The sequence below is a fragment of the Leucoraja erinacea genome, chromosome 7, assembly GCF_028641065.1.
Source record: "Leucoraja erinacea ecotype New England chromosome 7, Leri_hhj_1, whole genome shotgun sequence".
In the NCBI taxonomy this organism is placed as follows: Eukaryota; Metazoa; Chordata; class Chondrichthyes; order Rajiformes; family Rajidae; genus Leucoraja; species Leucoraja erinaceus.
In genome coordinates this window covers 44,173,067-44,196,832 of record NC_073383.1, presented here as the reverse complement: position 1 = coordinate 44,196,832, position 23,766 = coordinate 44,173,067, and the positions used below count along the sequence as shown (strand labels likewise).

The 23,766-nt window shown below is 40.3% G+C and overlaps 1 protein-coding gene across 1 annotated transcript in view; it reads left to right on the top strand.

Annotated features, from left to right (window-relative positions):
• LOC129698938 (disco-interacting protein 2 homolog A-like) overlaps positions 1-23,766 on the top strand; it is a 233,352-nt gene that overhangs the window by 166,771 nt on the left and 42,815 nt on the right. The window contains exons 13-24 of the mRNA XM_055638423.1: positions 867-969; positions 1,800-1,864; positions 6,181-6,274; positions 6,906-7,025; positions 8,590-8,704; positions 10,871-11,010; positions 14,634-14,770; positions 17,497-17,577; positions 19,043-19,170; positions 20,301-20,415; positions 21,404-21,605; positions 22,929-23,038. Of these exons, the coding sequence (XP_055494398.1) occupies positions 867-969; positions 1,800-1,864; positions 6,181-6,274; positions 6,906-7,025; positions 8,590-8,704; positions 10,871-11,010; positions 14,634-14,770; positions 17,497-17,577; positions 19,043-19,170; positions 20,301-20,415; positions 21,404-21,605; positions 22,929-23,038 (1,410 nt within the window). The remainder of the gene's footprint in view (positions 1-866; positions 970-1,799; positions 1,865-6,180; positions 6,275-6,905; positions 7,026-8,589; positions 8,705-10,870; positions 11,011-14,633; positions 14,771-17,496; positions 17,578-19,042; positions 19,171-20,300; positions 20,416-21,403; positions 21,606-22,928; positions 23,039-23,766) is intronic.

The following is a 23,766-nucleotide window of genomic DNA, read 5'->3' as shown; positions in this document are numbered from 1 at the left end:
CCTCCCCCTTATATCATCTTCCCAAACCCCTGGTTCCATCTGCCCTTCACCCACATACCTATCCACCTCGGTTTTCTCCTGTGACCTGCCTTTCCTATACCCTTACCCTTCTGGATTAATCTGCCCTACATCACTTTCTTATGTGGTTCCACTTATCACTTTCCAGCTTATCTGTTCCTTCCTCCTGCACCCTAGCTCCATCCACCTTTTTTCTTTCTTTATTTGTTCCACCTATTGCATACCAGTTTGTGTCTCTAAATCCCCTCCAAGCCTGGCTATATTGGCCCATCATCCCTCTCTTATCCAGGTGCACATCACCTTCCAGTCTGAATTTCTATCCTCTCCTTCCCCACCTGGTTCTGTCTGCCCATCATACAGTGGGTTTGCTGGGTTCAACCTATCTCCTGTCAGCTACTCTCATCCTTTGTTTTCATTTCTTTATACTAACTATCTCCTCTTTACATTCTTGGTCCTGGTACAGGAATGCTTTCCCTATACATCAACCATCTTTCTGCCTTCACAGATGCTGCTGGAATTTCTGAGAGTCTAGCAATTATTTTCATTTGCCCCAGATTCTAGCATCTGCAGCCTCTTGTGAATTCACCGATGTTCAGTCCTTTGGCAATTGTGACAGTGCATAAGGAAGTGAATGTGGCTTAGTCCACCATCTGCAGTCTGCAGCTGTTCTTGCTATTTTCTGAGGAATTCTCAGTGCCCCATCAGGAATCTACTTTGAGGGCAAATGTAGAACGGGTTGCTTTACACTCACTGAGGTGGTCCAGATGGAATCCACATATTTTATGTGCATCACCAGTCTAGAATTCTTAAGCTTTCTTAATTTGGATTTCTCTTTGTTCCTCCTTAAGTACAAGACCAGTAAAGAAGGAAGTTCAATGGGTATCGCCATATCTCAGGCGGCAATGTTGGCACATTGTCATGTCCTTAGTCAAAGCTGTAGATACAATGAAGGTGAGTTGGTTGTGCTAAAGAGATCTTTAGTTGAAAGCCTTTTTTTTCGGTACACTTATCTGACATAATTGCAGCACCCATTTTTATCGAGATTGATCTATTTCTTCAGACATTGCTGCCCCTGCTGCATCACTAAAGCTCCATGCAAGATATTAAATATTTGCACTGACCTTTTGGGATATATTGTTTCCTGTCATTTTAAGGCTTTAAGGTCCATTATTATATTGGCAGACATTAGATCACCCAGCACGGAGTTGGAAGATAAGTTTGACCTTGCTGTGTGTCTCAACACCACTTTAGTTAATGGTTTCAGCTGGTAAACCAACAAAAGAAGCTCAAAGTGTGAGACACTGCTGCATAATGTGTGTTTCCATGTGCCCACATTGTTGTTGATTCTGCAGGGTGTTTGAAATAGTGAGTAGTAATATTTTTTAATGAGATTTTCTAGAGCTTTATGGTTCATATATTAATGAATTTGATGTAGTAAAATAACGTATCATTAAACTAACGAAGAATGATAAGTAGATCAGCAGCTGTGGTCTTCAAATTCATATCGATGATTCATCAGTTAAATTTATTTTCAAATGAAGATGCTTTTAAGCTATTAAAACAAAGTTTTGAAGTGTAATTGATTGCACATACTGAACAAGGTTGTAAAACATCACCTAATTCTATGACAATAAAGTACAGCAAACTTGTCAGAGTGGTTGCATTGCAAACTACAGCTAAGTTGTTGGTTGATGGTTGATGTGAACATAGTGGGATAAAGGGCTGCTTCTGTGCTGAATCATGTGAGTTCCTACATAATATATTCTGCATTTGTCTTTCAGGGGAGACATTAACAAACGTTTTGGATTTTAAAAGGGATGCTGGACTGTGGCATGGCATTTTAACTGTAAGTCAATATTTCAATGATACTTCATTGTCACGTATCTATGTACAATTAAATTATTTTACATACAATTCAGTAACAATCTTACTATACATTAGGCCCAATCATACTTAAAGTACAAGAGTGTAAGATGTTAGATTAAACTGAGGCAGTGTACAACTATCACCACATTTCCAGTGCCATCTTGTAACATTCAAGCCATTTGGAGCAGCGTTTGATCTAATCAAGCCCCCGGATGCTATAGAGCAGGGGTGTCAAACTACCGGCCGTGAAGGGGTCCAATCCGGCCCGCGGGATGATTTGGGGGGGGAAAAAAGTATATTTACGACCTTTTTATTATGTATCTGTACGGCAGCTGCTCTCTCTCGCCACTCTCTCTCCCACCGCCGTCCGTCTGTGCCACCTGCTGCGCCGACAGGGGCGCTCCCGTCTTCCTCTCCATGATTAGCCCGTAGTTGCCAAGGGGACGGTTGCCCCTGGCAACCGGTATCAAACAGACGAGATGGCGGCGCTGAGCTCCGCTTGGCCTTGGGCTGCTTGACTGACGTTCACGCGTGCACAACTGACCCGGCCCGCAGGAAGTCGCATTTTGCCCTATCGGCCCGTGATCTAAAATGAGTTTGACACCGCTGCTGTTGAGCCTCCAGCGGCCCACTCTGCCGATACCTCAATCCGTACACATCAACCCATGAACACGGTGTACCATGCCTCACACAGCCAGCACTCGACCTCTGGGCTGGGGTCTTACCACCCGCTGCTGATCTTGAAAAACACAGAGTGCTTCCAAGAGCATGGGAGGTAAGACAGCAGCCCACTCACCGGCACCATTGTTTTCCCCCATCCACCATATTATCTCCATGTTTGACATTGAGGGACAAAGACAGTTTGGTTTTCAATGTATAGCTAATGAATGTGTCTGTTTACAATCTAAGCTTGGTTATCTAGTTAAATATTTCCTGCATTGTTTCCTATCTACAATACCTGTCTATTAATCTTTACTCTAGTTTTAATCACTTAATTTAATTATGCTTCATTCTGGAAAAGTTAGTTGAGTCAGTTGGGTTAAATAGATAAAGCCACTGTTATAAATAGAACTGCTGTTACATTCTCCACCATTCAAACAACCCACATTTAAGTCAAGAAAATATTACGTACTGTTTTCCATTAATATAGTCATCAATTATGAAGTCACCACTTAGTGTGTCAGCTATTTTAAGCGGCCACAATTGCTAAGTTGTAATTAGCTATTATACTAAGTTGGCTAATACTTGAATTTGTTTGGAAAAAAAAGTGTGCTTTTTGAAAATGTGAGAAAGGAAAGCAGGTAAGCCTTAAATAGGTTTTTTAAATTAGTTATTTGCAAAAAAATGATATAATTTGATGATATTTGCAAACCTTAACCAGCTACATGATTTAAATCATTCTTCCAGACCGAGTTAAATAATGTTATGTGAGAGTTTGCCTAGAGTTTGCAATTGAAACACTTTCTTTTGTTCTCCTTACAATCAAACCTCTATTTAGCAAACAAATCATGTTTGCATAAATGTACTTTCTTTAACTCGGCTGAAGTTGGTGCACATTCAAGCATCAATATTCTAAAGCTATTTAGATTATTTTTAAATAAACCTCTCAAGATATTTTCTCTTTGTTCTGATATAGGACAGATTAACTTTATTTCCATTTATTTATCTGTTCACGATAAGTTCAAATAATGATAGCCTAATTCTCAGAAATCCTGGTTGATAGGCTGGAAGCTTTCCTTCCAAGGTAATTATTTTGGTGTTGCCTTGTTTATTTCAGGGAAGGTAGTTAATTATAGGATATTACTCCTTATATTCACCTCCTTCATCCCCTCCATGACACAACGGTCAACCTGAGGAGCACCTTCAGCAACAGACTGGTTCCACCAAGATGCAGCACAGAACGCCACAGGAGATCCTTTTTCCCTGTCACTATCAAACTGTACAACTCCTTCCCCCTTCTGTCGTGGGGTAGACTGACTCCCCTTACCCCCCCAATCCTTGTACATCCCCAATCCTGAACGCTCCACTCGTCATTTTAATTTCATGTTTCAAGTATCTTGTTGTGTTTGATGACTGTTGGCAGACCAATTTCCCTCCTGGGATAAATAAGTTTCTTTTGTATTGTGTCTTGTACCCCACGAGCCTCCTCTTTATCCTAGCTTATTCCATGCAATCTTTCATTTTTTATTGGTAGTACACCAACATATTGTATAATCCAACCATATTTATTGTTTCAGTCATGACTTTTTTTCAATTGTATTACTTTCACAGGGCATGATGTGGATGTTTTTTTGAGTGAATTGGATGATCACATTAGAAGGAGCAGTATTTTTCCTAACATGATTAGATGACTCTTTTAAATATGGATCTTATCGGTTTCATGCTACTTTATTTTATTCTACTTTAAATATTTGTAAACCCCATCTTCATTGATTTGTGATCTGTTCTATTTTTAGAATTACAGGTCCATATGTCAAAACCATGTCAGTAGAATTTAATATTGAATACTTGAGCAACATTCAAAAACTCAGTATTTTCTCCTTAGAGCAAGCTATTATTATCCATATGTAATTTGTGTGTCAATTGAATAATGTCTGACTGTATTGGCATTGAAGTTATTAACATCTTTTGTTAGACTGATGAATATTACTTGTTTTCTTCCTAGTTGCTGCTTGTCTTTCAAGGTTTCCTGCTATCATCATCTCCCATTCATACTATATGCACCTCTATCTTGAGTACCTACTTCTCTGCTCTGGTCAGAAGAATATGTAAACAATTCTAAATGCCACAAATTTAAAGTAGGCCATTTAGAGTTATGCAGCATGGAAACAGGCCCTTTGGCCCCACTTGTCCATGCTGACCAAAATGCCCCATCTGTGCTAGTGCCACCCGCCGGCGTTTGGCCCATACCCCAAAACCTACCCTCTATGGACTTGTTTAAATGTTCCTTAAATGTTGCAGTAGTGCCTGCCGCAAAACCTCCTCCAGCAGCTCATTCCATATACCTACCATACTTTGTGTAAAAAGCAACCTGCTCCTCAGATTCCGATTTACCCCCCCCCCCCCCCCCCCCCCCCCCCCCCCGCCCTCACCTTAAACGTATGTCCTCTGGTTCTTGATTCCCCAACTCTGGGTAGAACACACTGTGCAATTCCCCTCTCTATTCCTCTCATGATCTTATACACATCCATAAGATCACCCCTCATCCTTCTGTGCTCGAAGGAACAAAGTCCTAGCCTGCTCAACCTCTCCCGAAAGTTCAGACCCTTGAGTCCTTGCAACATCCTCATAAATCTTTTCTGCATCCTTTCCAGCTTAACAACATCTTTACTAAAACACAGTGACCAAAACAAGACACAATATTCTAAATATGACCTTGCCAATGTTTTGTACAACTGTAACATGACATCCCAACTACTATACTCAATACTCAAGACTGACGAAGGCCAATGCACCAAAAGCCTTCTTGACCACCCTATCCACTTGTGATGCCACTTTTAAGGAACTATGTACCTGCACTCCTGAATCCCTTGCCCATCTTCCATGTCTCCACTTGGAGTGAATGATTTGATTCCAGGTGGGCCCCATTTTATCTCTGGTTACCCTTTGTCCCTTAATGTACATAAAATCTCTAGGGATTATCCTTAATATTATCTGACCAAACCATCTCCTGTCCCTGAAGACATACACAAAATGCTGGAGTAACTCAGCGGGACAGGCAGCATCTCTGGAGAGAAGGAATGGGTGACGTTTTAGGTATAGACCATTCTACAGTCTCGCCCCGAAATGTCACCCATTTCTTCTCTCCAGAGATGCTACCTGTCCTGCTGAGTTACTCCAGCATTTTATGTCTATCTTTGGTGTAAAAACCAGCATCCGCAGTTCCTTCCGACTTATTTCCTATCCCCGTTTTGCTTTCCTTTTTTTTTAGCAGAAATAACGTATTTCTTTCATTAAGCATTGATGCAAAGAATTGTATGCCACCGAAACAAGTTTCACTTGCGTTATTCAAGCTGCTTGTTAAAACTAGTAACCTGATGTAGGAACCTGGTTGGGTGTGGATATCACATTACAGAACTGACTAGAAAGTTGATGAAGTTTTGAATTATTGATCATCTTAATTTATATTATATATTATAGATAAAATATAATTGCATCACAATGTCAATTTAACCCGTCAAAATGATCAACTTTGCCCTTATCCGTTGTTAATGGCCAATAATTTTGTTGTCATCTAATAACATGCGGAATTTGAGGTGTCACAGATACCAATATTTCATGTTATCTTGTTAACAGTGCATCATGAACAGAATGCATGTGATCAGCATTCCCTATGCTTTAATGAAAGTGAACCCTCTTTCTTGGATACAGAAAGTTTGTGCGTACAAAGGTAAGGTAACGGCAATTTTGGAAGAAATTTAATAAGAAAATGTTATTCAGGTCAATGCAAATTCAGTTTGTCAGCTGTGGACAGTTGTAACTTTTCATAGTCTCATTTCCACATTGTAAATGCCAAATTTTACGTATGACCCCTTCCATCTTGCGTATTACAATTTGGAAGGCTATTTGGCTCATCAGATCTGTGCCGGTTCCCAAAAAACAATCCCATCAATCCCATTCCACCTTTCTATCAGCACATCTTCGGGATGTGAGACAGGGCAAAACACTGAAAGGAAACCTATACCCTCTCGGGAATCTGCAAACACCATTTAGACAGCAGCTGAGACAAAATTGCCACTTGGCAACACTAATTGTGGAACTGCAGCCCTACCTTTCATCATGTCATTTTAATACTTCATTTACTACTTCATGCAGTTTTATTGTCAGCTTTATATCGGGTTTTGGAAAGCCTAGTTATGGTTTTTTTGTGTTGTGCTCTAAGCAATCCCAGCAAACAGCCACTGCTGCAGATGGTGCATTGACAATCTACTTCCCTATTAAAATGAACTGATTTTCTAAAATTATATTCAAGGAATTTAGTACCAACAGTGTGTAAAATAAACTGTTTTATTTCCTAACAGCTCACATTGCTGTGGTGAAGTCTCGGGACATGCATTGGGCTCTCTTAGCTCAGCGGGATCAGAGAGATGTAAGCCTCAGCTCACTGCGGATGTTGATTGTAGCAGATGGTGCAAACCCATGTAAGTATATAATTAGTTGGCTGTCCTTTATTTGTCCCTACTTTCTGGCTTTTGGTGACCATTGCAACTTGCATCCTACTGCATCACTTTCCAACACAATTTTCTTTTGTCTCCATCCTTGAAGCAAAAGTAACTTCATCTATGTGACATAACTGTATTTTCAACTTCCCACGTATGGATAACTCAACTATTGGTCGTTGAATATTCATCGTATGACATTTCTTCCAAAAAATCAATCTGTGGTCTTTCTCATTACGAGCGTAGTGCAATTTATCTCAACCAACCTGCAATTTATCTCAACCAACAAAGACACAGATTTGTAATCATGGTCATCTACCTGAGATCTGAATGGATAACGTTGCATATTCTAAACTTTGCCAAACCCACCCAACTACTTCAGGTTTGTCCTTGGTCCTTTTACGAGGAAAATCCTTGTTTTTCTCGATCATGAATAAGCTATAAAACCTTATTGATGGAGATCTGTAGGATCTTCACAGGATAAATAGGAGATTTATTTATCATGGAGATCTACAGGACTTATTTTTTACAGACATTAATATTATTTATTATTGGTTCCTCTGTCTGCTTTTACCTCCATACTTTCTTCCCACTGCCTTAGACTGATTTTTTTTGTTTGCCTTGTGTCTCTTCGGTTTCCACTTATGCCCCACTGAAGCTCATCTTCACAAGGCTTGCATCATGCTGATTTAACCTGTATTCCATGTAGGTGATGAGTGATCAACTCATCTACAAACTATCCGTCTCTGTAAATGATTCCTTCCTTAGGTACAAACTGCAACCTCTTTAGTGAATGTGTCATTATATTTCTCCTTCCATAAATTTAAGATAATTTAAAACTCTGCTGATGTCTTAACCCACTTGAAATTCTACTCACATCTGTCATTACATGTCTGTTTTGTCACCCAAGGACTGAAAAAAATGTCTTGTTCTTTTATTTAACTGATCACTATATGATTTCCCACATATACAATTCCTCTTCCCTGCAACTCAGTTGTATTGATCATATGAGTATGTTTCAATTGCATATTTCAGATTCAATTGGATTGTTTACAATAAACCAACCTGTCAAATTCACAAATGCATAGCATAAGTCATCAAGCTCCTCTTCATTCTATTCGGAGCGCCATACAGCTTAATGGAAGGATAGCACTGCCCTTATTTATGCTTTGTACTGAGAAGTAAGCGGGTTGCTCTCAATCACATTTGCTATCTGCTAGAAATGCTCAAAATGGCATAAGGTGCTTATTGTTTTTTAACCCCTATCCCCTCTCCAATTTCTCTTCTCAAAATGAGCTATCTGACTGACACTTGGCACCGTCATTTAATGGCCAGGCTTGGATGAGGAAATGCGTGTCTGGGGTCAATGCTTAATGAACTTAAGCATTCACTGTATTATACTCCTTATTCATGACTTTCCTGCATAATGCATTGTAGATAACATTGAAGCTACTCACTAAGTCCTGGTTACCTATTATTTGCTCAATATTAATGATTCTTTAATTTCAAAAAAGCGACTCTTCCTGAAAGTATTATATTATTGCAGGGTCGATATCATCATGTGATGCTTTTGTGAATGTGTTTCAATCACGTGGCTTGCGACCTGAGGTGATCTGCCCATGTGCTAGCTCATCAGAAGCTCTGACGGTGGCTATACGCAGGTATGATGCTCTCTTCAGAATCAGAATCCTGGGATTTATTGGATCTTCATCTTCCAGAGTGTGTAGAAGTTTCTTAATAATTTTGCCAACGGGTTGTGTACCTGTAGTGTATATTTTGTGAATCTTTTGAAGCATTGTATGCAGCAGTATTGCAATCAATATTCTTATTTTATTTGGAGATGCAGCAGCAAGATTTATAACAATATTTGTTTAACTTTGCTTAGCAAGGCAGGATAAAATGCACCATTCTTTATTGCAACTAACTATTGTTTCAATCCTTCCTGCTTTTGGCTGTAAAACAATGCAAAAGTGGGAGAACTAAAGCAAGATATTTATAAATCTGTTCACGCTTGTGTTAATTGCCTCACAGTTCAAAATGGACAAAATTAAATTATTTTTACTCCGTTTCAAGTTCAGAGGCAGAGCAGAGCGACAGCAGAACAGTTTAAAAATGAGCCTTTGGGATAGCTGAGGAAGTCAGTTTCGAGCACAGATGCAAAGCAGCATTGGGATAATTTAAAAAGGAGCCACTTGATTGGCCCATTGAGAGGCGCCGCAGTGGATAAGAAAGGAAGATAGAGCAGAGCAACGTATTTGGAGAGGTGTTTGCGGGTAAGTGCTGAGGCTATGGCTTGTGAGGGTGAGGGTGAAATAAGGTGGTCTATTTTTCACAATCCCCTCATGGTAGTGCAAAGAAAATAACAGTTAGGACATTGTATGTTCTTCCTTCACGATGTGAGAGATCAGAGGGAGTTCCAGTGTCCCTGAGAATTACTTCCGTGGGAAGTGTGGGAAGTGTGTCCAGCTGCAGCTCCTGACTAACTGCTTGAGTTGTGGTTGGATCACCTTGGATTTGTCTGGGAGTATAAGAGCATCATAGATGGGAGGTACAGTGAGATGGTCACACCTAAGGTGCACGCAGAAAGTAGATGGATGACCACCAGGAAAGGGAGGTGGCAAAGAATGCAGGAATACCCTGCTGTGACCATTCCGATCCAAAACATGTTTACACATCTGGAATCCCTATGGGAAGGGTGAAGGCAGACAGAGACTCAGTAGTTAGAGGAACAGACAGGAGTGGTGGTGTGTTGCCTTCCTAATGCCAGGGTCCAGGGTTCTTAGAGTGACTGCAGAGCATTCGCGAGGAGGAGGGTAAGCTGCAAGAAGTCATGCACATTGGCAAAGGGATGAGGTCCCTCAGAGGCAATATAAGGAGTTGAGCTTAAGGTTAATAAGCAAGAGATGGAGGAACAGATAAGGGAAGGTAAGGGAATATTGGACTACCAAAGAGGTTGTAAAGTATCGAAGACTGAGGGAACTGATGGAAGTATATAAAATTACACGGCATAGGTAGGGTAGACAGTCAGAATCTTTACCCAAGGGGGGAAATTTCAAAGATTAGATTAGAGTGCATAGCTTTAAGTTGAGAGAGGATACTTTAAGGGAAATGTGTGGAGCAATTTCTTTGCAGAGAGTGATGGATGCTTGGAATACACTGCCAGGATGGTGGTGGAGGCAGATATAATGGTGACATTTAGGAGGCTTATTTATAGGCATATGTCTATGCAGGGAATGGAAGCATATGGGTTAAGTGCAGGCAGAGGCAAAGAGTTTAATGTGGCATCATAGGTACACAAAAAAGCTGGAGAAACTCAGCAGGTGCAGCAGCATCTATGGAGCGAAGGAAATAGGCAACATTTCGGGCCGAAACCCTTCTTCAGACTGATCGGGGGGGGGGGGGGGGGGCGGGGACAAGAAAGGAAAAAGGAGGAGGAGCCCGAAGGCTGGGGGATGGGAGGAGACAGCAAGGACTAACAAAATTGGGAGAATTCGATGTTCATCCCCCCAGGATGCAAACTCCCCAAACGGAATATGAGGTGCTGTTCCTCCAATTTCCGGTGCTGCTCGCTGTGGCCATGGAGGAGACCCAGGACAGAGAGGTCGGAGACGGAGTGGGAGGGAGAGTTGAAGTGCTGAGCCACCGGGAGGTCAGCTTGGTTATTGCGGACCGAGTGGCATCATGTGGCATCATGTTCAGCCTGAGCATTGTGAGCCAAAGAGCCTGTTCCTGTGCTGTACCATTCCATGTTCTATGTTGTTAAAGGATTAAAGATAAATATTTATGTGAAACACCCAGTGACTGTAACTTTTTCTCCCCCATTGCAGACCTGGCAACTTAGGAGGACATTTTTCAGGGAAGATGGTGCTGTCTATGAATGGTTTGAGTTATGGTGTAATACGTATGGATACGGAAGAAAAGCTCTCTGTTCTGACTGTCCAAGATGTGGGTGCTGTTATGCCTGGAGGTAGATTTGCCTTGTTTGTTAAATTAATTAATATTAATGGTGCTTCCTGCAGAAACGAGCACCATAAAAACCTATTTGAACATGCAACAAATTTTTACTTGTTTTAAAAATAATTTTGTTGCTAGCAACTTGCTTGATTGCCAACCATCCTTCTCTGTCCTGGCTCCTGTTCTCTCCCATTGTTCTCCCCTTCCCCTTTTCAGTTCATTACTTAACTCACTTTTTGCCTCACCCACCGTCTCATTGATGTAATCCCTCCTGATTGCTCACCAAGAACCACATAGTCTTAAGATCTAGCCCGGTCATTCCTCTTTCTCCCCGTTTCCTTCGGACAGAAGATGCAGAAGCTTGAGAGCATGCATCACCAGAAACAATTTCTCCCCCTCTCGTCATACAGTCCAATTCTCCTCTACCTGGGGGCATTGGGCGTGTATAGAAGTGTAATGCTGAGAACTATATTCTGCACTCTACCTATTATACTTGTTTGGTTTGATTATATTTAAGTGTAGTATTATTTGATTGGATCACACCCAAAACAAAGTTTTCCCCTGTATTTTGGTACAGGTGACAACAATAAACCTACAGGTCCCACAGCCCACCCCTCATGTCAAAGATCAAGAGTGTTGTTGTTATATGTCGTAAAATTGTCGAAAATTGTTTCTGATGATGCTGGCTGCCTTTTTGAGGCAGCAACTCCAGTAGATCCCTTCGATGGTGGGGAGGTCAGTACCTATGATGTACTGGGCAGTGTTCAGCACTTTTTGCTATCTTCTTTGTTCCTGGGCATTTGAATTTCTGGACCAGGCCATGATACAACCAATCAATATGCTCTCTCCTATACCTCTGTCGAAGTTCAAGAGAGTATTCGTCAACATACTGAATCTCCTCAATCTTCTAAGGAAGTAGAAGCATTGATGGGCTTTATTTATGATTGCATCTATATGCTGGATTCAGGACAGATCTTCAGAGATATGCATGCCCAGGAATTTGACATTTTTGACTCTTTACACCACCATCCCATTGATGAAGACAGGTTTGTGGATCTTCGGCCTTTCTCTTCTAAAGTCAACAATCAGTTCCTTGGTTTTACTGATGTTGTTCTGGTATCATTCGGTTAGTTGATCGATCTCCCTCCTATACTCTGACTTGCCGTCATCCGTAATTCGTCCAACAACGGGGGTGTCGTCGGCGAATTTAAAGATGGAATTACAACTGTGTCCGGCTATATGGTCATGGGTATAGAGTGAGTAGAGCAGGGGGTTGAGCAAACAACCTTGAAGTGCTCCTGTGCTATCGAAGTGCTCCTGTGCGATGGTTATCTGGAAGTTTGCTGCTATTTGTACTGATTGTGTTCGGTTGATGAGGAAGTCGAGGATCCAGTTGTAGAGGTGCTGCTGCGGCAGTCGCATTCCGGAGGTGCCGCTGAGCAACCGAGGCTGGAGCCTCGCGAGTCGACGAAGCCTGCGGTCAAAGGTCCCTGAGTCTGCAGAGCCCGAGGCTGGGGCCTGGGTCGGCGCCACGGAAAAATCCGGAGAGGACGCGGTGACGACAGTGATGAGGTTGGTGCAGCGGTCGATGATGGCGCCAACCAATAGACGAGGACAGACATATGGAAGTGAGGATGCCGCTGATGGGGGAAGGAACAATGGAGGACCTGGCGTGGGGGGGCCACCGTGAGGGTGGGAGAAGAACAATGGACCACGGAGAACCCGGCGTGGGGGGGATCACCGTGAGGAGGATGGGGGGAGAATAAGGGGCAACTTTGTAAGTGCCCTTTATGGGCGACTATTTGCATTCCTTGGGTATGCAAGCAAAGAATTTCACTGTGCTTGTCACACATTACAAAGTATTCAATTCAATTAAATGAGCAGTGACCCAGTTCCCTGAGCTTGGGAACCATTTGGAGGGGATGATGTTAAACACTTAGCTCTAGTCTATGAAAGCTTAGCTGTAATCTATGACGTATGTAATTTTATTGCCCAAGCGGTCCAGTTCAGAATGTAGAGCCAGCGGGATCGCATCCACAAAAACTACTGTCATTTGGTCCACATATGTTTTGAGAAACTGGAAACCATCTGTAACTGATGGTATACCTGGTCATGTTCTTAAAACCTGTGCAGACCAACTGGCTGGAGTTTTTGCGGACATCTTCAACCTTTCATTACTGACAAAGGACAAAGGGACAAGGACAAAGGACATTTATTTGTCACGTACACCAATTGGTGTAGTGAAATTTGTCTTGCAACTGTACTGACGTCTGAGGTTCCCTCCTGCTTTAAGACGGCATCAATAATATTTTTTAAATTTTCCCAATTAAAAGCATGCATCATTTTGGCTGTATGTTTGACAGTTTTTCTCCTCTTCTCATAACCTAGCAACCCCGCAGGTTCCATAGTAAATCGCTTGTACCTCCTTTTTAGGATCTTAACATGGTTCTGTTCTACTGTCCTTAAAATTAGACCATCTTTACCCTGTTTTCTTTTGCACTCTGCACCCTTTATAAATTGAAAATTACAAGCTTTTTATCACTAATTCCATTACCTATTCTAGAAATTTGTGAATCTATTTTCTACTTTTAAAGTTGTTCAAAATTAATGTAAATTGCACTTTAAAAATATATATAGTTTCACTGTATACAAATTCATCTGATACACACCAGTCCAATTTACTTGTGCCTGATCAGTAGGATGTAGTTTGCGACCACACTTTCCCCTCGGCTCATTGGTATCAATCTTACTTCTTATTGTTTCAACAAGCGAAAACTTCATATTTGAGCACACATGTAGACTGGTAGTTAAATACAGTACTGAAGGCATACTGCACTTATGAAGGTGTCATTATTCAGACATGTAGATGTACCTCAGATCGATATAAGTATTTCATGTCATTACCAAGTTCATCCAATGCTTTAACTTTGACCCTTCTGCTAAATCATTAAAACATGTTGCCTTGTTGTATATCTTAATGCTATTATGGCTTTTATCTCTGTGTAAAAAAAAAAGCTTGACTACATTACAAAATCATGGTTTCTTTCAGTGCAATTAATTGAATATTCGGGGAGTGAAAGTCTTTTTCATCCCAAATAGTTGATATTCCGCAACAGCACCCACTGTTGAGTGCTTGGGCAGCCTGTTGCTTTCACTTTGGAGATTAATATTATCTTGGTAAATCAGTATGCTGTTACTGACTAGCTTCTACTGTGCTTGCTTCCAATATGCACAGAGCCATGCTGTTCAGTCTAATATTAAGTGTCTGCCACACCACAATTGTGTGATCCCAAGTTACGATTGAACCTCTGAGTCATGATCCTTTTATATTTGGCATGGGAGTGGAAGAAAAAGACACTATGTAATCAAGTTCCAACTTCTATTTCTTTCTAAATGAAATGGGCTGGCTCTGATTGGCGAAAAAATGTACAAGATCTGAGAAATTTATATATTCACTTAATTACTGTCACTGTCTAAAGAAACTACTCGTACAGTGTGGCAGTTTGCACAGTGAAATTTTTACTGAACCTATTATTGAGGAGTAAAAGTTAACAGTGGCAAATAAATGTGTCAGTAGCAAAGACTAGTCATTTCTTGGCATTGTTTTGTAAGCTGTATTCCCGTTTCATATTTCAGCGTTGGTGTGCATTGTAAAGTTTGATGGTACCCCATATCTCTGCAAAACCGATGAAATTGGTGAGATTTGTGTGAGCTCGCGTGCTTCAGGGACATCATACTATGGGCTACCTGGAATGACAAAGACTGTGTTTGAGGTATGCAAACCGACTGAAAATAACTAGATTACGTTGCTTAATTCACTGTTCACAAACAAATATTTTGGAGCTTCCAGATAAATTTGTAGATTTAACTTCTTTATCAGAAGTTGTTAGGTAAGTTTTTAAACCGTGTTCAAAGTTTTTTCTTATGTACATGGTATATTGAATTCATGTTTTGGAGCCTGAATTCAGATTTTTATCCAATTTTTAAAGCTGTGTCAAAACTGAACAACAGCTTGTAATAAAATGAACTATGCTTGGGTGGCAGAATTTTAATGCAAGGAGCACATGAAAATGATATTCTATTTTTATCTGATGTGGGGAGAATAGATGTGCTGAGAGATAAAACGCATTTGAAATATTTAAATATAGGTCTGAGATGTTTCTATGGAGCAAATTATTTTGGTATTTAGTTTTGCAAAATTTCAGCATTATTCTGTTGAACAATGTACCATGATACCCTCCATAATGTTTGGGACAAAGACCCATAATTTATTTATTTGCCTCTGTATTCCTCAATTTGAAATTTGTAATAGAAAAAAATCACACGTGGTTAAAGTGCACGTTGTCAGATTTTAATAAAGGCCATTTTTTTCCATTTTGGTTTCACCATGAAGAAATTACAGCAGTGTTTATACATTATACATAGTACCCCCATTTCAGGGCACCATACTTTTTGGGACCCAGCAATGTCATATAAATGAAAGCAGCTATTTACAATATGCATAATGATTTGGATGAAGGGATTCAAAGTAACATTAGCAAATTTGCAGATGACACAAAGCTGGGTGGTAGTGTGAATTGTGAGGAGGATGCTATGAGAATGCAGGGTGACTTGGATAGGTTGGGCGAGTGGGCAGATGCATGGCAGATGAGGTTTAATGCGGATAAATGTGAGGTTATCCACTTTGATAGCAAAAACAGGAAGGCAGATTACTATCTAAATGGCGTCAAGTTGGGAAAAGGGGAAGTACAACGGGATCTGGGGGTCCTTGTTCATCAGTCTATGAAAGTAAGCATGCAGGTACAGCAGGCAGTGAAGAAAGCGAATGGCATGTTGGATTTTATAACAAGAGGAATCGAATATAGAAGCAAAGCGGTCCTTCTGCAGTTGTACAGAGCCCTAGTGAGACCACACCTGGAGTATTGTGTGCAGTTTTGGTCCCCTAATTTGAGGAAGGACATTCTTGCTATCGAGGGAGTGCAGCGTAGGTTTACAAGATTAATTCCCAGGATAGCGGGACTGTCATATGCTGAGAGAATGGAGCAGCTGGGCTTGTATACTCTGGAGATTAGAAGGATGAGAGGGAATCATATTGAATTATATAAGATTATTAAGGGTTTGGACACGTCAGAGGCAGGAAACATGTTCCCGATGTTGGGGGAGTCCAGACCAGGGGCCACAGTTTAAAAATAAGGGGTAAGCCATTTAGAATGGAGACGAGGAAACACTTTTTCTCACAGGTAGTTGTGAGTCTGGAATTCTCTGCCTCAGAGGACGGTGGAGGCAGGTTCTCTGGATGCTTTCAAGAGAGAGCTGGATAGGGCTCTTAAAGATAGCAGAGTCAGGGGATATGGGGAAAAGGCAGGAACGGGGTACTGATTGGGGAGATCAACCATGATCACATTGAATGGCTCGAAGGGCCGAATGGCCTCCTCCTGCACTATTGTCTATTGTCTATACCCACCACTCGTGTGAAAGAATCCAACACTCTTTTAAATAATGTAGAATTCAACATTTCTAGACAGCCGAGAATCCCTGATCTTGGTTAATTTGAAAGTTCAAGGAGAGCAGAGTTCAAGGAAAACAATATCATGCTCAAATCCAAATATCTTATTAAAATCTTTCACCATTTCCCCCATGATTCATAACCTGGCTGCAAGAAGGAGACTATATATGCACATAGGAACAAATGATCGATTCTCACATATTATCCCGATTCCGAATTCAACCTCCTTTACATCTGCCCAACCTGACGTAGACTCGGCCACAAGCAAACTGGAGGAACAGCATCTCATACTCTGCTTGAGTAGCTTCTAACCTAACGGTATGAGCATTAAAATGTCCAATATTAGGTAACTAACCCGTCCAGTTGGGCTGAGGTTAGGGCTGAGGTTAGGTCATCTGTGATGTTATCGTACAGGAATTTGAGGCTGCTAACTCCACTGCGGTTTCAACAATGAAAATTGTCATATGATCTCCTGACTTCCCCTTTCTGAACTTAACAATTCATTTGGTCTTGTTGATACTCAGTGAGAAGTTGTTGTTGCAGCCAGGTGTTCTATCGCTCCTTTGCAATTGTCCCAATTTTACAATTTTTTGTAGATCTCATCAAAATCTCATGACCCACAGTGTCATGTGTAAACACAAGCTAAGTTTGACCTGATACCTGGATCTGTATTTAGTATCTTTTTTAGAAGAGATGTGATGATCCAACCATTACCAAGTCTATGCAAGATGAGGAGATGATTGCTTGATTGAATGTATTTAAATGTATTATACTCATTATAACTTGAGGTATATTTATTTAGTTATTGAAAATGTAATGAAATATATCTTTATTTCTCTGTTTTATTTTAGTTACACTGTATTTCTTCAGAAATATTTTAAGTGTTTGTCATAGTTATGCAGTATTTATCTGTTTTCTGAAGGTTTAGGACACAGTGTTTTGTTTGGTTTCTTTTGGATGGTGTTGGGTTAACTCATTTGCTACTTTTGTTAGGCTGTGCCAGTGAATGCTGCAGGAGTTCCTGTCACCGAGCACGTCTTCACAAGAACAAACTTACTTGGCTTCCTAGGATCAGTAAGAAAATATTTTTCTAATATTGGATGGAATTGTCCTGAGATATTCATGTTTATTGTCACCATAGCTACCAAAAATTAAAAATATATAATCAATAATAATGACAATGAAGATGTCAAACAATTGCAGGGGTTGTATACCACTTTTACTGACCTCAAACCTTTTGAAACTGTATCTTTCAAATGAAAATGAAAAACTCAGAGATGCTATCTAACATCATCAACGGGAACGGATTTTGGGATGACACGTTGTGTAATCAACCATTCAAACCTGCTGTCCTCTTAATAACATCCAAAACTACGAGAGCCATCTCATAGACTCGAGTCCATCAGATATACATTTTCCCATCACTCTCCTTGGATCAACCTTGTCCTTTGAAAAGAGTTCCTACGATTGGCAGGAGAGCAGCATGGAACATAGAACAGTACAGCACAGCACAGGAACAGGCCCTTCGGCACACAATGTCAGTGCTGAACATGATGCCTGGACTAACCTTTAGCTGCCTGCACTTAATCCATATCCCTACATTCTCTGCATAACCATAGGCTGATTTAAACATCTTAAATGTCACTATCGTATTTACCTTCACCACCACCCCCGTCAACGCATTTTAGGCACTCGCTACCCTCTGTTTAAAAATAAAACTTGCCCCGCACATCTCATTTAAACTTTGCCCCTCTCATTTTAAATCTGTGCTTTCTAGTGTTTGATATTTCCATCCTTGGAAAAGGTTCTCACTGTGTACCCTATCTATGCCTCATAATTTTATGTACTTCTGTCAGGCTCGGTCTGTGACACTGCAGAAAAAGCAATCCAAGTTTGTTCAACGTCTCCCTGTACCTAATACCCCTTAATCCATTCTGGTAAACCTCTGCTACACCCTCTAATTCATTCTGATAAACCTCCGCCACAACCTCCATATCCTTCCTGTAATGGGGCAACCGGACTGTAAGTAATAGTCTAAATGCGGCCTAATAAAGTCCTATAATGTTGGATCATGACTTCCTCAGTCTATATTCAATGCCCTGCCCAATGAAGGCAAGCATACCACATGCCTTCTTTACCACTCTATCTACTTGTATTGCAATTTCAGAGAGTTATGAACTTGGATATACAGTTGGGATAGATTGGACAGGATCCTGAACATTCACCCTGAAACTGATTTTCTGGCTGTTATGAAGATGTATATATAATGGATCGTGAGCACCTAGGTTTGTAGGGTTGATCTTTGTTATGGAAAGATTCACTAATGAAGGTGATTCTACACAATCTTAAGATGGATCTCGACCCAAAACATCACCCATTCCTTCTCTCCAGAAATGCTGCCTGTCCTAAGTTACTCCAGCATTTTGTGTCTACCTGTGATTATACACAATGTGTATCCTGTCTCCTTTACCAAAAGTCTGATGCCATCATTCCTGACCACAACTACCCCGTATTCATAATATTTTGTTTTGAACTTCAGGGAAACCAGGTTTTTGTGATCGGCAAGATGGATGGCCTGATGGTGGTCAGTGGACGGAGGCACAATGCAGATGATGTTGTGGCAACAGCTTTAGCAGTCGAGCCCATGAAGTTTGTGTACAGAGGGAGGTGAGTTAGTGATCTGCAGTGGGCACAATTCAAAATATTCAGTTTGGGAGATATGGAGAGCGAGAGAGAGAGAGAGAGAGAGACCGATTTATTCCCCAAGTTGGCTTGAAGGGCCGAATGGCCTACTCTTGCACCTATTGTCTGCTCATGAAAATTGAATCAGTATTGCCATTATCTTGAAATATTCTATTCTCATTTTCTCTCTCTCCTCAGATATTGTCATATCTAAAGTCTAAAGTCTTTTCAGATATGCTGCTTTTACATTGATATAATGGTTCTTTCCTTAAAGTACAACATATAGTTTTGTGATTTTTTTGCAAGTTCTCTAAAGATTAATAATGTTTCTTTTTGGATTGCCAAGACTTACATTGTTCATTAAGGTTTATATATTATCTCAATTTTACAGAATTAAACAGGCAGTGAAAATTGAGGTTGTAAAATGTGTATTAGGTTGTGCCAGTGATTTCATGAATATTATCTGAATTCAAAAAAGACAGGACACTAATTTTCAGCCTCATTTTGCAAACTACCTGCCCTTCCTTTCATCCCACAGTAGAAGCCTTGGAAATATCCACTTATTGCATTATTGCGTCACGTCAGTCTCTATCTCCAACCCATGTTAGAAAAATATGTTAGGTCTAAAAAATTAAACAATACCTGCAATGACTTTAGAAAATGCATTAAGTTTTCAATGCATATCATGAGAACAATCAAGTGATAAGGCAAAGATCAGATTCATATTCATTCTGTTTATGTTTGTAATCCTATTGAAACACTTGAAAATGAATGATAAGCTGTCTGCATGCCAGTTTTTAACAAAGTGGCAATGTAATTTTCAGCCCTTTATATGTCCAGATTGCCTTGTGTAAAAGGTAGCAAAAACATTCACAATCTGATAGGATATTTACTGTTTCTATTTAAAACTGAACACAACGTCATGTCTCATATAACCGTCTTCCTATTTCCTTGGTTTAAACGCGACTTGTAGAGGCAGTCTCAGAGACTCTTTTATGCATATTCCAGTGTGGTTTCCTGTTGTCTCTACACCAATGTATCTTTAACATAAATCAAATCAAATGCAAAAGCTTGCAAGCAGGATTCTTACTTTACCCCTTCTGGTAATATTTTAGGATAGCAGTATTTTCAGTGAACGTACTTCATGATGAACGCATTGTCTTGGTGGCCGAGCAGAGACCAGATGCATCGGAAGAGGACAGTTTCCAGTGGATGAGTAGAGTCTTACAGGTAATTATTCTATTAACTCTGGAGAGGAGCTGCTTTAATTTTTAATGTCAATTTTGATCTTCAGCACGGTTAACATGTAAACACTTTCAGTCCGTCAGAGATTTTTGGGCTCAGAAAATTATTATAAATATTCTTTCATGTTTGAGGAATCGAGTAAAATAAATATTATTTACGCTATTCTTCATAATGTATCCCACCAATTTTGGTTGTTCAAAAATATTATTTTCCATGTTCTGAGATGATGGCAAAATCTGAATCAATTAAAAATTTGAGATTATTTAAAGCACAGTTTATACTTCACAAATGTTTTCAGAGAAATTACTGTTTCTCGTATTATCAACAAATACCTCTCGTTCCAAAATTCCAAAGACACATTATCCTCCAGGATGAGATTTCTTCTCATCTCTATTCTGAATGGTCAATCCCTTATTTTGATACCCTGATCCCTGAGTTTCCGACACCCCAGTCAGGGAAGACAATCACTGAGCATCAACTCTGTCCCTCCCTGTATGATTCGGTCAGTTTACCTCATGTTCCTCTAAGTTCAAAAGTATAGGCCCAGTTTACTTGATCTCTCCTTAAAACACCAAACCTTCCAGCCCAAGAATCAGTCTAAACCTTCACTGCATTTCCTCAATGGTATGAACATTGACTTCTCCAATTTCAGATAGTCCTTGCTTTCTCCCTCCTTCCCCTCCCCCTTCCAACCTCTCCCACAAGCCTACTGTCTCCGCCTCTTCCTTTCTTTTTCCCGCCTCCCCCGACATCAGTCTGAAGAAGAGTCTCGAACAGAAATCTGACAATGTGCACTTTAACCACGTGATTTTTTTTCTATTACAAATCTCAAATTGTGGGGTACAGAGGCAAATAAATAGATGATGGATCTTTGTCCAAAACATTATGGAGGACACTGTATATCGCACGTTTATAGCAAGTTGAATCCATGAGAATAAGAGTATGCTAATTATCTTGTGCTGATCTTTTCTAGGCTATTGACAGTATCCACCAGGTCGGAATTTACTGCCTGGGTTTGGTACCTGCGAACACACTTCCCAAGACTCCTTTAGGAGGCATCCACCTGTCTGAGACCAAACAGCGCTTTCTGGAAGGCATGTTGCACCCGTGCAATGTTTTGATGTGCCCCCACACCTGCGTCACCAACCTTCCGAAACCACGGCAGAAACAGCCAGGTAGGCATAAGTCACTGGGTTCCATTTTTCTTGTAGATTAAATGTGTTGAAGATAATAATTTATTTACAATCCTAATGTTAATTTTGTACTGTAATGTTCTATTATTAGGCTGTCGAAAGTTAACAGAGAAATTAATCCTATAAATGTAATGTATTTTTATTTAAATTGTCTTAATTGACAATTATTTATTTCCAGCGAAGCTTCTTTGCATCTCTCCAGATATCAGCTTTTTTTAAAAATGCAATTGACTACCATTTAGAAAATTAATTTATGAAGTCACACACTATCTTGACTTGTTCTTTAATAAAGCTATGTATAGTGGTACAACTTCAAAAGACCCAATCGGGAAACTGCCTCCAATATACCCTGGCAGAGCTGCCAGTGTTTTTAAATGGTTCATAACATCAGTGAAAAATTGGAACTGACTTCTCGACCATAAATGCTGGTGGGTTTCATTAAGGTGGCGTTTGTCCACAGGGAGCCCGGTAATACACAGAGAATTGAAAGATATGGTGTCAGGTAATTGTGAGAAGTTCAGGACGTTTAAAATTGATTGTGCATGTGAAGAACTCACAGAATTGTAGTCTGGGATTTACCACCAGACACCAAGATGTAAACTCCCCTCGAGGGGTTTGATGGGGATGCATGTTAATCATCACGGATGCACATCCTAAATCCACGATCTCTACCACAAGGACAAGTTCAGCAGGTGCACAGGAGCAGCACCACCTGCAGGTTTCCCTCCAAGTTGCACACCATGCTGATTTGGAAATAAATTGCAACTATTGCATTGTTTTTGGATCTAACTCCTGGATCTCTCTATTCAACAATGTTATGGGATCAACTCCATCAGGACAGCCTATCGCAAGGAAGGAAGAAAGCCAGTCACCTTTCTTGTTGGCAATTATGGATGAGCAATGATGCCCACATCTTAAAAATTAATTAAATATAAATTCATATTGTTCATCTTTTCTGTGGAGACATTAACAAGAAATATAATTTAATGAAAAGATGCAACCTTTCTTAATTTGATTGCCTGTTACTTATAGTTTTAATTTTAATCATAGGTAATAGCAGCATAATTAGGCCCATCAGGTCTACTCCATTCAATCGTGGCTGATCTATTCTTCCCTCCTAACCTCATTCTCCTGCCTTCTCCCCATAACCCCTGACACCCGCACTAATCAAGAATGTTGTATACCGAGAAACAGTTAATTTAAAATGGGTTTCTGTTAAAAGTTTTTTTTCTTTACTGTGTCAAATTACCTAACTAAATTGCTGAGTTGATCCAGTGAAATGTTTGTATTATTTGTTGCATGCAGAGGTGGGTCCTGCTTCTATGATAGTCGGTAACCTTGTGGCAGGAAAGCGAATAGCTCAGGCCTCGGGTAGAGATGTCACACAGTTTGAAGACAATGATCAGGCACGGAAGGTAAGGATTTCTATGTCCTGATAACTTAATTATATATTACACTTGTTCAAGCTTTAGGATACTATTGAATTTATGCATTACAACCTACACCAGGAAACATACTCAATTTACTTTGAAGTGGGTGAATTGTTCTTGGTATCCTGCATAGCATAAGTATTCTAGCAGGGAATAACAAGCAGGGCAATCGTCCCGCACCCATACTTGTATAGAGTTGTGAAATGGTTGGAGGCCTGCAGATTTTGAGATAGAGTGAAATCCTTGCAGGCATTTGAAATCAAAGATGAGATTTTTTAAATCAAGCCATACTTGAACTGGAAGCCATGGTAGGCTAATGAATGTGATTGAAATCTGGTATGAATAGAGTTTGGTACCAGTTTACAGGCCCAAATGTTTGCCTAAACTGTGTTTCATGTTTTTATTACCCCCATTTTATTGTATGTGTATGTACACATGCACGTTCTCACATTCTTAAAATACAGTTAACACTCGTTTTAATAGGCTTCTTTATTAGACTTTAATAGTCTGAAGAAGGATCTCGACCCAAAATGTCACAGATTCCTTCTCTGCAGAGATGCTGCCTGCCCCGCTGAGTTTCTCCAGCTTTTTGTGTCATTATCTTTTTTATTAGGGATTTTGGTTTTAATGGACGGACCCCCAACGCGCACCACCTCCCCAGCCGCTTAGAGCACAGGTTTCCGAGGCCTCCTGTCAGACTCGCAAGATGCACC